At 34.2% G+C, this 14,694-nt stretch overlaps 1 protein-coding gene across 1 annotated transcript; it reads left to right on the forward strand.

Annotated features, from left to right (window-relative positions):
* Positions 1-2,086: 2,086 nt before the first annotated feature.
* Positions 2,087-12,529, forward strand: LOC141505983 (double-headed protease inhibitor, submandibular gland-like). Its single transcript, XM_074212355.1, has 6 exons — positions 2,087-2,224; positions 4,765-4,802; positions 5,411-5,535; positions 6,077-6,119; positions 9,899-10,008; positions 12,333-12,529. The coding sequence occupies exons 1-6, from the start codon at positions 2,158-2,160 to the stop codon at positions 12,376-12,378; spliced, it is 429 nt and encodes a 142-aa protein (XP_074068456.1). The 5' UTR covers positions 2,087-2,157; the 3' UTR covers positions 12,379-12,529.
* The last annotated feature ends 2,165 nt before the right edge of the window (positions 12,530-14,694 follow it).

Below are 14,694 nucleotides of genomic sequence, written 5' to 3' on the forward strand. Positions count from 1 at the left end.
TGCTCATTCCATCAGTGCAACAATTGGGAACAATTTTGGGCTGTCTGCAATGGAGAGTACCAACTGTATCCAGATAAGGAGCTGTGGAGTTTGAACAAAGTACAAGGACTCTTCCCTTTAATTTGGAAAAAAAACAGATATCTTATTGTCTGATCTGGTTACCTCTGAGAATTCTGTTCTCTTTAAGGATATGATTTCTCCCTCATTACACCCAATTTGGATCATGGTACAACATGAAAACAAAGTAAAGACTGAAGGAGTGCTATCTGTGGGGTGGGCATGGGGGAAGGGAAGCAAGATTGGGAGAAAATTGTAAAACTCAAATAATATCTTTAATAAAAAAATAAAATAAAAAGAACAATTCATGTCTTGTGAAGACATGTTCAGCTTAACACAAAATTTATTTTTATATTTTATATATTAAAAGTTTAGCGGTCTTGTAATATGATATTAAATAGGGCAAAGGGGTAATGATTACAGCTAAGAATCACCTACTTAGTAAAACTGAGTATTATATTTTAGTATTAAAAATGGACATTTAATTTTTGATGAACAAATCAGTTAAATGGGAAATTTGACTTTAAAATACAAAATTCAAGAGAAATGAGGAAATACAAGAGAGGAGAACAAGAAATAGGTAAAAGAGACAGGACTAGTATTGCAAATAAGGCCCTGAGCCTCTAAATACAGTTTTCATTTTTTCTCATAGCCTGCTTTGACATGCAAAGAAATAGAAATCTAAAATGATAATTGAATAGTCAGAGATAATAGAGGATCATGGAAGCCAACCAAAACCCAAAAAGCAGAGTCTACCTTCTCAATTATTAGACTTTTCAATGAAATTGCTTTCCCAAAGTTTGAATTATTTTTTAAATCCCTCTGATTATGGTTTTAAGATATTCTTTAAAAATAGAGGTCATAAAATCATCTATTTATAGTTGGCTGTGACCACAGAGATCTTGTAATCTTCACACCAATTTTATAGACTAGGAAACTGAAGCAAGGAGAGATTGAGTTGCTTGGGCAGGATAATACAGCTAGTAAGGGTCAGAGCCTAGATTTAAACTTAAGTTATACCTATTCTGGTCCCTGCTCATTATCTAGTGCACCATTTAATATTTATATATTATATTTGGAAACATAAGATTTAGACCTGGAAGGGCATAATTTTAGTTTAATTTCCTCATTTTCATGCATGATTAAATTTATGCTCAGAGATGATAACTAACCTGCTCAAGATGATGAAGTGAGTAAGTGGAATTCTTGTTTCTCCTTCATACTTGAAAAGGACTAATGACATCATAAAGTTATTTTCTTTGCATGGTCATGTATTGGCTCTAAAAATGGCAAAAAGTTATCAGCTTCACTCCCCCAGATTCATCAAAGTTTAGTGACAGGAGTTAAGTCTAGATGATTGTTGATGTCAGGATGCAGTAGATGATTTTGGCCTTTCAAAATTAACTTCTTTCCCAGGTCTCAACTGACTTTCCCAGAATAGAAAAAGATATCACAAAAATATTTATCTGTGAGGGGAAGACACTAGATATCTAAACAATGACTTGAGGGCTGTTATTGACCAGTAGATGAAATTCAACATGATTAGACTTTAAAGACCTAATCAAGAAGCTCCATTATAAACAGAGCTATTACTTCAAAAATCATTTTGGTGCCTTTTGACACCAAGTCTTTTGCAATTTTTCTACATTCAGATCTCACAATTTTATCATGCTTTTATTTTTACTCACTCTAAGAAGATTGCAAAGGAAATAGTGAAGGGATTACAAATCAAGAGATAATAGCATTTTAAACATGGTAAAATACCCGTTAGATTCTAGGATTTGTAACTGTCTGTTAGATTGTGGCAAATGCTAGATTTTTTTAAGTTCTTCAGCATAATTATTATTTTGGGACAGGAGCACATAGACTTTAATTGACAAACTCAAATATTTAATATTTGATCAAATACTAAATCATATAAACAAGGAAGTTTTTCTTGGACCTTGGGAAAGGGATTCTTGTGACTCCTCCCCCCGCCCCCCTGCTCCAAAGGGAATTTCCTCCTGGCCTGGCTCTATTTATAGGACAAAGAAAGCTCTTCTGCTGAGCCTTTGCCTTCAAAAACTGTTTCTATCTTCTGTTATTCCAATTTCTGTCTCCATGATGAAATCAACAGTTCTGGCCTTCTTGGCGCTGGTCACATCTACCTGGGCTCTCTCTATTTTTGGTAAGTTAAAATCTAGTTGTGGAAATTTAGTGGATCTGATTTATTATTAATAGAATGATATAATGTTAAAATTGGAAGCAAGTTTACAAACATAGAAAATAGACTTTCGGAGCTAGATGTAATTGGAGAAACTGATTGAATTTGAACCTTAGAAATTGAACCTTAGAATTGGGAAAGGTGTCAGAAACAATAAAATGAAGCCACTACATTATTACAAGAGTCTATCTAATTTTTAGGAATGTTTCACTTTGTTGCTGTTGTTTAGTCATTTTCATGTCTGACTTGTCTTTGCCATATTTGGGGTTTTTATGGCAAAGATACTGAAAAAGTCTGTCATTTTCTTCTCTAGCACATTTTATAGAATAAAAAACTGAGGTAAATATGTTTAATGACTTCTCAGGACCACACAGCTATTGTCTGAGGTCAGATTTGAAATCAGATCTTTGTGAATTCAGGCCTGGCACTCTAATCCACTCTGTCACCTAGTTGCCCTGTTTCTACTTGCATTAAGCATAAATTTGTTCAAATATAAGTCCTACCAGTTCCTTGTCCCATTTTTGCACAATAAGGTCAAGCAAAATGAACATAGTTAATTTGACATCTCTGCCAATACCTGAAAAATTATTTTTTGCTTGTGTTTTCTTTATCAGCCCCATAAGTTTCAACCAATATATGATATGAACATATACTGGTTATCTACTTTATAATATTATAAGATAAAGCATGAACTTGTGAAATATGATCCCTAGCGTTGAATGAAAAGCATTTTTCTGCTTTCTGGCAACATGGGATCATTGCATTCTTGATCCCATCTTCCTTCTCTCCTCTATCTCTACCACCACTTTGATTGATGTTTTCATGAATTAAGTCCAGACTACAGGAAATTCTTCTAGTTGGTTTCAAAGTCTTTCCCTACTCCAGTTATTCTCTACCCAGCTAACCAAAGTGATTTTTATACAATGATAGTTTGACTAGATCTCTCTCTTATTGAATAAATTCCAGTGTCCTTATTATTTTCAAGACCAAATACTGAATGTTTTGGTTTTTAAAGCCCTTTACTATTTTGCTTCTTCTTTTCCCACAGTTTTCTTACTGCTTACTTCCTTTTCTATATTGAGATACAATAACATTGCCTTCCTTGTTTTTCCTTAAACAGTGCCCTACATCTACTCATTCCAGGAAATTTCACTGGGCATTCCTCATATCTGGAACTCTTTCCTTTCTTATTTTTAGTTCTTCAACTCTCCATCTTTCTTCAAGTCTCTTGTGTAAACTTCTTCCTTCTGCATAATGTCTTTCCCTATTCTTCTTAATCTTAATGTCTTAACCTTTCAGAATATCTAAAATATGTCATATATGTGTACATATGCACATACACATATATACATTGTATATAACTGTTTGCATACTATCTCTCCCTTTAGACTCTGAAAAAGATTTCTTTTCTTTTTTTGCATATCTAGTGTTTAGCACATAAAATCATTTAAAAAATGTTTATTGTCTTGTTGAATAGGACTATCTCTCAAAGTATTTAAAAAGTCATGCTAACTTTATGAATATACAATATTGCTGTCTCATAAACTCAATAATCAATCAATAAATATTTGTTATGTGCCTACTATTTGCCAGGCATGGTGGTAAATGTTGAGAATACAAAAAAGGTAAAGGACAGTTACTGTCCTCAAGGAGGAGGGGAATTATGCTAACAATTGTATACAAATTAAACATACAGAATAAATAGGATATAAGTAATAGAGGAAAGAGACTAGAATTAAGAGAGTTTGGGGATGATTTCCTGTTTAAAAAATGGGAGTTTTAGTTGTAACTTAAAAGAAATCATAAAGGGGAGAGTAAACTGACTTGATAAAGGAGAACATTCCATTCATGGAGAGCAGTCAGAAAAAATGTCCATAACCATAATTGGAATGTCTTGTTAATGGAGCAGTCAGAAAATGGGTGTGACTGTATTAAAGAGTATGTGGTATGGGGATAAGGAGTAAAAAGACTGGAAAGTTATGAAGCTATGAGTATATGAAGACTGAATGCCAAACAAGATTTTGCTCATCTTCTACTGTGCTCCTTTCTAATGTAAGATAATACATGGTGGGGTGGCTAGGTGGTGTAGTGGATAAAGCACTGGCCTTGGAGTCAGGAGTACCTGGGTTCAAATCCCGTCTCAGACACTTAATAATTACCTAGCTGTGCGGCCTTGGGCAAGCCACTTAACCCCGTTTGCCTTGCAAAAAAAAAAAACCTAAAAAAAAAGATAATACATGGAAAATTTCAGCTATGTCCGATGGAAAATCCCATAGTCCTTTAGGTACATTTGATTCTGAGTTTGTCCAGAGGGAGTGCTGAAGTGAACATAAAGTCCAGTACCTGTTAGAATGAACACCATTTTTATTGCTGCTAAGGAATAATTACAATCATCATCCTTCCTGACTATGATCTTGCCCAAAAGAAATTAAAGAAGAAATGGAAATATTAGTTGTTTTAAAGTAGGGCTGCTCAATCATTGAAAACTTTTTTCTCCCTTTCAGATAATCAAGTAAAAGTAAGTCAAGTGAAAGGGACAGAGGTGAGTACAGGTTTTTTTCTTGTTCTGTTAGTTACAGAAATAAAAATTTGGGTGTTTTTTTGTTGATTACCTGTTTTGGGTATAGCACTGTTTACTTGAAAAAGGCTTACATTAATGTCTCATGAAAAGAGTTCTAGTTATGACTTTACCATTAATTTACTGACTAACTTTGAGCAAGTTGCTTTTTCCTATCTGGGACTTAACTTTTTCATTAATAATTTTGGGGTCTAAAATTTCCTTCCCATTGTTAATAATCTGTGTCCTGTAGTGCCAGAAAAAAATATAGGGCAGCCAGAACATCTAATGGTATGTGATGTGCTTTCTCTCCCCTTTCCTTTTCAGTGAAGTATATTCAGGGCAGGAAAATGTCCTGTTACAAACCTTCAAAATCTGATGAACCCTACATTCACTTTTTAAAAAATGTCTCTTATGCATTTCTTTCCCTTAATACTAATTCCTCATACTGAAAATGACTAATCTATAAACATGTTGAACACAGATGTGTATGATGAAGAGCCACATTTCCCTTCATAGTGGTTGTAGGAGCTAAAAGAGAGGATTAGTTTTTTTTCACTGAAACAGAGGTTTTAATCTTGTTTTTCCAACAGATTGACTGCAATGGGTATGGTCTTATGAGAACTAGATTTTTACCTTGTCCCAGGAACTTGAAACAAATCTGTGGTACTGATCAGAATACTTACGACAATGAATGTTTATTATGTAGTGCAAATGTGTGAGTACTGAATTTTGTGCCCTTCTCTCCCACCTTGATCAGTCAAAGAATTGGACACATCATAATTTCAGAGTTACAAGAGGCTCCTGAGAGCACTTAATCCAATCTTTGTATGATAGAGCAAATCACACATAAATATGAATAACAAGTGATTATCCAGTGTTGTTTCCAAGAAAAAAAAAAGTTGTAGGAATGAGAGGAAGTTCATTCCATTGTTATGCAACTCCAAATATTAAGAAACTTTTCCTTATTTTTGGTTTAAAATCTGCCTCTTTGTAGCTAAAAGGAACAGTATTTAGTGGAAAGAATATTGTTCTGGCAGTCAGGAAGTAAAAAATTTGAATCCAGATTTTGTCACTGATTCAATACATGGCATTTAGAAAGTTACCTCCCAGCTAAGGATGGATTATATTTCTTTGTGAGATTCTCTTAAGTCCTAAGGTTTAATTGGTCCCCAGACAGTTGAGACAAGAGAGGAAAGGACTCAATTCATGTTTTTCCCTCAATAATAATTATTAATCCTTAACATTTTCTCTTCTAGGGAAAAACAACTGAATATCAGAAAGCTTCATGATGGACCATGTGTAAGTACTGCTTTTTAAAAATTGTATTATAATTATATTATATAATCATATCATATCATATCATATCATATCATATCATATCATATCATATCATATAGCAAAGTAAGGCCAGTCTTCCCTGAAAGTTACTTTTACATGAAATCACATTCCTCTAGATTTCAGACAAGAAAGAGACAGATGCAGACACAGACTTTGAGAAGTCAAAATAGGAGAGCCTCTAGGTCTAGTCATTTTTATTTTAAATATTTCTCTAAGTAATTTCTCTAAGTTATAATGTGGAACATTTTATATAACATGACCAGGACCTAAAAGATAGCAATTTTATATTGTGTACCAACAGTAAAAGAACTGGTATAAATATTTATGTACTTATAGGGTCTTTTATTTTTTTGTTTTTATGTCATTAGACATACACTTAGTTAGAAGTGGAATTGCTGGGACAAAGTCATACATAATTTGATAGCCCTTTGAACATAATTCCAAATTGCACTCTTGAATGGCAAAGTCAGTTCAGAACTCCAGAGACTGTATTAGTGTCTCAAGTTTTCCACATTTCCTCCAGTAATAATAATTTTCCTTTTCTGTCATATTAGCCAATCTGATAGGTGTGATGTGATACCTCTGAGATATTTTAATTTACATTTCTCTTATCATCAGTGATTCATGACTACAGAAAACATTGATCCCTTAAGTAGAACCAGCTAAATCTTATGTGGTACTGACTGTGACTCAATGATACTTCTTTTTTATTTATTTAATATATTTACTTATTCCAACAACATCCAAAAATAGTTTCAGCAGTCATTTTTTTCAAGGTTTTGTTTTTACATTTTTCTCCCTCCATTTCCTCTCCCTTGCTACTTACAGATATAGAGACTCTACATATACAATTATGCCAAAACCTAGACATATTAATCTTGTTGTGACAGAAGAATCAAATCCAAATAGAAGGGGGAAAAAGTTAGAGAGAAAAAAGTGACTTAATATATAAGACCACTTTTAAAAACTGATGATTACAAGTTTTTTCTGACTTCAAACTACACAGTTCCCTCTTTGGATATTGTTGGTACTTTCCATCACAAGTCTTTTGTGCTGCTGAGCTATTGTATTGCTGAAATGAACAAATCCATCATAGTTGCTCATCACCCAATGTTCTTAGTGTGAATAATGTTCTGGTTCTGATCATTTCATTCAGCATCAGTTCATGTAAGTCTTTTCAAGCTTTTCTGAAGTCCTGTCACTCTTGATTACTAATAGAACAACAGTGTTCCATCACATTCATATACCACAGTTTCTTCAGCCATTCCCCAATTGAAACATATTCCTTTGATTTCCAATTCTTTGTCATTAAAGAACAGCTATAAATGTTTTTTCACATGATTTTTTTTACCCTTTTTCATGATCACTTGATCTAGTAGTGGTATTGCTGGATGAAAGGGTATACATGGTTTTATTGCCCTTTGGGCATAGTTCCAAATTGCCCTTCAGAAAAGTTGGATCAGTTTATATCTCCACCATCAATGTTTTAGTGTTTCAGTTTTCCTACACATGCCCTCCAACATTAATGATTTTCTTTTTTGGTCATATTGACCAATCTGATAAGTGTGAGCTCGTACATCAGAGTTGTTTTAATTTGGATTTCCCTAATCAATAGTGATTTAGAACAAGTTTTCATATGACTATAGATATCTCAAATTTCATATGGCTCTGTGATATTTCAGTTGCTTCTGGATGCTTGTAATGGGAGCTCTAGAATTTTGCTAAAGTATTCCTGGGAGTTTTAATTTAGGGATCTTTTCAGAAGATGATAGATGGATTCCCTCAATTTCTCTTTTACTTGCTAGCTCTAGAATATCAGAGATCTTTTTTTTTTATCATAGTGTTCAAGTAATTCATTAATTCTTAAATGATGTTTATTTTGGATCTATTTCCCAGGTCAGTTCTATTTTCAATGAGATATTTCACATTTTCTTCTATTTTTTCCTTCTTGTGATTTTGATTTATTGTTATTTTAAGTCTTTGAGTCTTTAACTTTGAATTGCCCAATCCCAGTTTTTTAAAGAAAAAATTTCCTTCAATGAATTTTTTTTTAAACCACTTTTATCCATTTGGCCAATTCTGCTTTTAAGGTGCTATTTTAGGATTTTTTTCGGTATCTTTTATGCTACCTTTGCTAAGATGTTGACTCTTGTTTCATAATTTTCTTGCGTGACTCTCTTTTCAAGTTTTTGCCCCTCTATCTCTCTTATTTGATGCTTAAAAGGTTTTTTGAGTTCTTCTAGGTAATTCTTTTTAAAAGATTGTGACCAGCACATTTTTCCTTGAGGCTTTGTTTGAAAGCTGTTTTGACATTGTTGTCTTTGAGCTTGTCTTGATCTCTCTCATTTTAGTTATAACTTTCTGTGGTCAGATTCATTTTTTTTTCTTTTTTGTTCATTTTTCTGGTCTATTTTCTTTTTTCCCTCTAGTCTACTTTCTTGATTTTTGACTATGTGCTAAAATTGCTATGTATGTAAAACACTTGAAGCTGACTTTATCCTCATTCATAGACACATTAATTGCCTGAAGCTGAACAAATTTTGTAAATCTGTAAAACTCTTCCTTCCAGAGATTTCCTAGTTTTTTCTAAGGACTTTTGTTTGTTATGCAAAACAACTGATCTAATCAAACTATAAGATGCCCATAACCCTTCCCATTTTCATTGACAATTCTCCCTGCCTTAGTACCCTACATAAAGTACATAAAGTCTGTTTCCAGAGCCCTCCCAGGTACCCCAGCATTTGCTGTGTGGTACCTGAACTGCAACTCACTTCCTCCAATAAAAGACCTCAATTTTACAATATCAGCTAATTTCTCTTTAATTGAAGTTGACAGGTCTGCTTCATTGACTGAAGAAACTCTGTCTGAAGTCCCAGGTTTTCATGCTTTTGCTTTTAGAGTTAATTCTGGAAATCTTGATATTTTCAGTTCTCCAAGGTGTAGTCACTGCTATCCTGGCCTTTGTTTTGAACTCTGAGTGACCACTAGAGCTTTTATTTTCATGCCTTGTAAATGTGACAAAGGTACCCTGCTACTTGTGGCCATAAACTTTCCTTCTTGTGCTAGGACTGAATAAGAACTGCATATAAATAATGAAACAGAGACCTGCACTGAGCAGAGGGTTCCCAGTAATCTCATTATTTTTCAAGATTTGAACTCAGGTACTAGTGACTTCAGGGCAGGTGTTCTATCCACTGTGCCACCTAGCTACCCCAATAATCTCATTCTGACTAGATGTCCAACCCATTATGGCTTAAGAGTTTGGAGGTGGGCTCCAGTTACCCCAAGGCTGTTGGTTGCTAGGGCAGAGCCTGTGCTTCACTCTCATCCTAGAGTATCAACTTTCTAAGTTGTTTTGGGTTGGAAATCATTTCACCCTGAAGTTTTGTTGATTCTCATGATCCATAATTCATTTTGAGTCATTATTTTTTACGTTTTTGGAGGGGAGATTGTGAGTGTTCTGGTGAATACCTGCTTTAACAATGCTTTTTTTTTATTCCATCTCTCTAAGAAACCCTTATAGTTGTCTTAGAGAATTGAAGACTTTGAGGGATGTATAACTATCTATGACTATCCATTAAGATAATGAATATTTGGAAGCTTTACAGAGTGAGAATACTTTCATGAGTGGGAAGCCAAAGATATTTTTCCTATGCAATTTTCTAACTCTAAGCAACTGAGATTTTATCATTTGAAATATTAAACCTTTTTTTTGGGGGGGGGGGGGTGTCTATGGTCAGATTCAATGCCCGAAAGAAGAACGGCACATATGTCCTATGGACTATACAGCCCACTGTGGTTCTGATGGTACTGTTTATCCCAATAAATGTTTCTTCTGCAATGCTTATGTGTAAGTACTGAAAATAAATTCATTAATAACTTAAGCACTGATAGTCCTCAAACCATTGCCACCATCTTGTGCTTCTCACTCAGCTCTCACCTCTTCTTTCCTTAGCTATCATCCACCCTTAATTACAGATACTTGAGACCCACTTCAAAGGCTTGAGTTCAGTACACAGTTTGGGATTGGGAACCCAAGATCAGGAGTGATTAGATTAATTTTCTGACTCTCTTCTATATAAAACCACAAGAGATGATGAGGCCACCAATGAAAACATATTTAGAGAAAAGAGTTGCAGGTCTAGGATAAAATTTTTGTTGCACTTACTGTCATTGGTTTATGACATAATGATGAAGCAAAGAAGACTGAAAGGAAATGATTGTAAGGATATTAAGAGTATCCTGAAAAAGTTATATCAAGAAAACATATAGAGGAAAATGTATTAAGAATCAAGTGGGGTTCAGTTGGTTCAAATATTGCAGACAAGTAAAGGAGAATGAGAAGAAAGCATTAACTTGAGTAGTCAAGATTTATCTTTGACTTTGAAGAGAACTGTTTCAGTTTAGTGATGAGATTGCAAGTCAAATTAAAGGGGTCTACCTTTGAAGAGAGAAAGCATGAGAGGATTGAAGGTAGACAATAAGGGTAGCTTTCCCCCCCGGAGCATTTTGGATGCTCAGTTGAGAAAAGATATAAGATATTGCAAAATAGGAATAATAAAATATAGAAAACATTTTTAAAGATGGTAAATCTCACAAATGTGCATTTCATTAAGAATGAAACAATTAGAGAAGGGAGAGATAGTAAAATAAAAAGGAAACCTAATATGATATTGGGGACAATATGCTGGGAAAGATAGAGAGAATGATATAAGAATTATACATAGAGGGACTGGTCTTCAGGTGGCCCTCTTTCCCAGTTAATAACTTTCACAATATATGCTGATCTCTATTCATTTAAACTTTTTCTTTCAAATTAATTGTAGAGGAGCAATCTACATTTGTACTAATACAATAGTATTGAAGAATTTTGAAGTAAGATATTAAAAATTTGCAAAATAACTCTGTTCTTATAGACTGCATGGCTTAAACTTTACTAAATTTCATTCATTCAAAAATAGATAATCCTCTATCACCAAAATGAATAGGATTTCTACTCTCTTTTTCAAGACTTCTTATCATTTCTCTACTAGGGTGAGCTGTTGAATCTTGATCCTTCTTCTAGATCCAGGGTTTTCTATTGCTCCATTTTTAAAATTCACCCAAATCAGTCATCATGCCCCTATTTAATAAGTGATTTCAGCCTTTCCGAGAATGTCAATATATTATGTCACAATTAGCTTATTGTTCTGAAAGTTGATCTAGTGGACTCAAGAATTAATTGGATTTTATTATGTGCCAAACACCTTGGTAAACATAAGGCAAAGGAAAGAAAGACAATCCCTGTTCTCAAGAACCTTATTGTCTCCTGTGGATGATGTTAGAACATTAAAAAAAAGCTAAAAAGTGAGGGAAGAGAGAAAGAGATCAAGATACTGGAGTGAGGCCTCTCTTTAAATTGAAATTCTCAAAGAAGTCATCTAATATGAGGAAGATGCTGCAGCAATGGAGGAGGCATCCATCTATAAAGTCCAAAGGTGGATGAACTTCTAGAATGAACAGATATCAGTGTCATGACAGAGAAAGTCCTGAAAGTCAGAAGCACAGTTGGGAGAGGAATGGAGACCAAACCCTTAGAATGAAAGAATATTTGAAGTAAAATATTGACTTTAAATTTTCATCAGTTTTCAATTTCACTTGGGTTTTATATAAATCCAGTTTTTTTTTCCTTGAGGAAACATGCTGCTTTATTACCAAAATATACCACCTAATCTTACATTTTTAAGTAATCTGTATTTGATCCTACCAAATCAAAGTGAAATGATTAAGAGAATGTTCTAATATATGTTCCTTTATAATAATATATAAGATGAAGTATGACATAAATTTCTATATACTATAAGCAAAAATTTGGTACAGTTGATAAGGCACTAGGTTCTGAGTCAGAAAGACTTGAGTTCAAAATTTGATCTCAGACACTTACAAGCTATGTAATCCTGGACAAATCACTTAACCTCTGCCCAAGTTTTCTCATCTCCAACTTAATAATAATAATAATAAGCAAGCTTTAGAAAAATATTGGCTATTATTATTGCTTATTAAGACCATAAATGTTTATTCAAACAATTTTCCATTATTACTCCTCCTACCTTGAGAACTGATAGTCACTGCAGTGGTTATTAGATATTGCATATTTTAAAATATTATATGCTTAAGCATATGTCTCTATTGCAGGCGAAGCCGGGGATTTTTAACCTTTAAAAATTATGGAAAATGCTGAGGATCAAGAGAAGCATGTTTCCCACCCACAAAGAACTTCTTTATTTGGATCTCACACGTTATACTTTGCATATCTCTCACCTTATTTAGAATATTGTGCCTCATATCTTTGACTACTGATTTACTATAACAATAAATACTAGGCTGCATGAGCTCTAAGGGATGTATGAGTGTTTTTTCTTCTGTTGAAACTTTAATTTCACAAAGTACATCCTTCCCTACTCTAAGTTTATTTCCCAAAAGTCAAATAAGTAATGACTAGGAGAATAATAAATACATTTGAAATGTATTATTCATGCATGTAAAAAGTCTTATAGACCTTATGTAATGTTATGAGATTTTATTTCTATACCCAATTGAATGTGTATATTATTTCATCTTTGATTCAATCCTCATGAGAATGAAGTTTGTGCAGTTTTCCTCTCCTTTCTCATGTTCCTTTTCACCAAAAAAGATTTTTCTTGCTTCTTTTATGTAAACCATTCTACCTCTCTCTTTCCCTCTCTGAGTCAGTTGTCATGAGAGTAAGGTTCATGCACTTTCCTTCTCCTTTCATTGAATTTCCATTATTTCCCCAAATGATTATACCCTGTTTTGCAAGATAGCTGATTTTAGACTGTAATTCTAGCTCCTTTGCACTGTGGAATATGGTATTCTCAGGGCCCTAATCCTTCTATTCTAAATCTTGACTATGGCTTCATAGCATCAGATTTTTTTTCTTTCTGACTGCTAAATACTTCTTTATCTTTGGCTAGGGAGATCTAGAATTTGACTATTATATTCCTGGGAGTATTTATTTTGAAATATCATTTTGGAGGTAATCGGGATATTTTTTGAATTTCTATTTTGCCCTCCAGAGTAGCTAGATGGTACATTGGGTAGAGTGCTGGCCCTGAAGTCAAATCAGGACTTAAACACTTACTAGCTGTGTGACTTTGAGCAAGCAACCTAACTCTGATTGCGAGGCTATCTCTAGTCATCAGGTTGTTATCTGGACACTGAACCCAGATAACTCTGGAGGAGAAAGTGAGGCTGGTGACTTAGCACAGCATCTCCATCACTCAAATCCAATTCATGTGCTGCCGGGTTTTTATTTACAACACCGTCTTCTTTATGCTAGTCCGTCCTCTTACTCACCAGTCCAACACGTGATGAGTCTTCGGGGTACCTCCGGCCCCCACTCTTTGATGGGGGAAGAACCAGACAGAGCGCCTGAGGTGGATAATGAGTCTTTATTCTTCTGTGATCACATTCCCGCTCCCCCCCCACCTCTCAGCAGACACTTTTATCCCCTCTGTCCTCCCTCCCATGAACTCTTACTCAATGAGGGGCCGAGTTCTGTAACATTCCCTTATAAGGTGATTATGTTTCCCCCTCTAAGCGACCGCCAAGCCTCTTCCCCCGCCCCCAACAATGTGCTTTTCATGGCATCATCTCACTGATGTCATGGACTTCTTCGAAAATGAAGGACAAAACATTTTACCCTCTGATTCTAGAACAACAGAGTAGGGTTCCTTAATAATTTCTTAAAAGATGATGTTTAGGTTCTTTTCTTGATCATGATTTTCATGTAATGTATTAATTTTTAAAATATCTCTCCTGGACCAATTTTCAACTGAAATGTTTCACATTTTCTTTTTTATTATTATTATTTTGGCTTTTTTATTGTTTTTTGATTTTTCATAAAGTCATTAAGCTTCTATTTGCTCATTTCTGGTTTTTTAAGGAATTATTTTGTACCTACTTTTCCATTTATCCAATTTTACTTTTTAAGGTTTTTTCCTTCTGTGAATTTTTGTGCCTCTTTTTCTAGTTCACCAATTCTGCTTTTCTTTTGTTTTTTTTAGGTTTTTGCAAGGCAATGGGGTTAAGTGGCTTTCCCAAGGTCACACAGCTAGGTAATTAATTATTAAGTGTCTGAGGGTGGATTTGAACTCAGGTACTCTTGACTCCAGGGCCAGTGTTCTATCCACTGTGCCATCTACCCACCCCCAATTCTGTTTTATAAGGGATTATTCTCATCATTAGTTTGTTGTACATCTTTTACCTACTCAGGTTTTTAAGGTATTATTTTCATCAGTATTTTTTGTGGTTTCTTTACTAACATGGTTTTCTTAGATCATGCTCATTTCTATTTCAAATTTTCCTCTATTTCTCTTGATTTTCAAAATCCTTTTTGAATTCTTTTAAGGCCTGAGACCATTCCAGATTTTTCTCGTAGTGTGTTTTGATCTTCCTTGTCATCATCGTCTCTTTTTATGGTCAGAATTTTTTTTCTGTTATTTGCTCATTTTTACAACCTATGACCTGAATTTTA

Source organism: Macrotis lagotis, chromosome 1 (genome assembly GCF_037893015.1).
Source record: "Macrotis lagotis isolate mMagLag1 chromosome 1, bilby.v1.9.chrom.fasta, whole genome shotgun sequence".
Classification (NCBI taxonomy): Eukaryota; Metazoa; Chordata; class Mammalia; order Peramelemorphia; family Peramelidae; genus Macrotis; species Macrotis lagotis.

Bases quoted from the DNA above. Each gene is read 5' to 3' on its own strand.
- LOC141505983 (XM_074212355.1), top strand. From the start codon at position 2,158: ATGATGAAATCAACAGTTCTGGCCTTCTTGGCGCTGGTCACATCTACC. The intron at 4,803-5,410 runs GTGAGTACAGGT...TTTTTCCAACAG, and splicing joins GTCAAGTGAAAGGGACAGAG to ATTGACTGCAATGGGTATGG. The intron at 6,120-9,898 runs GTAAGTACTGCT...GTCTATGGTCAG, and splicing joins AGCTTCATGATGGACCATGT to ATTCAATGCCCGAAAGAAGA.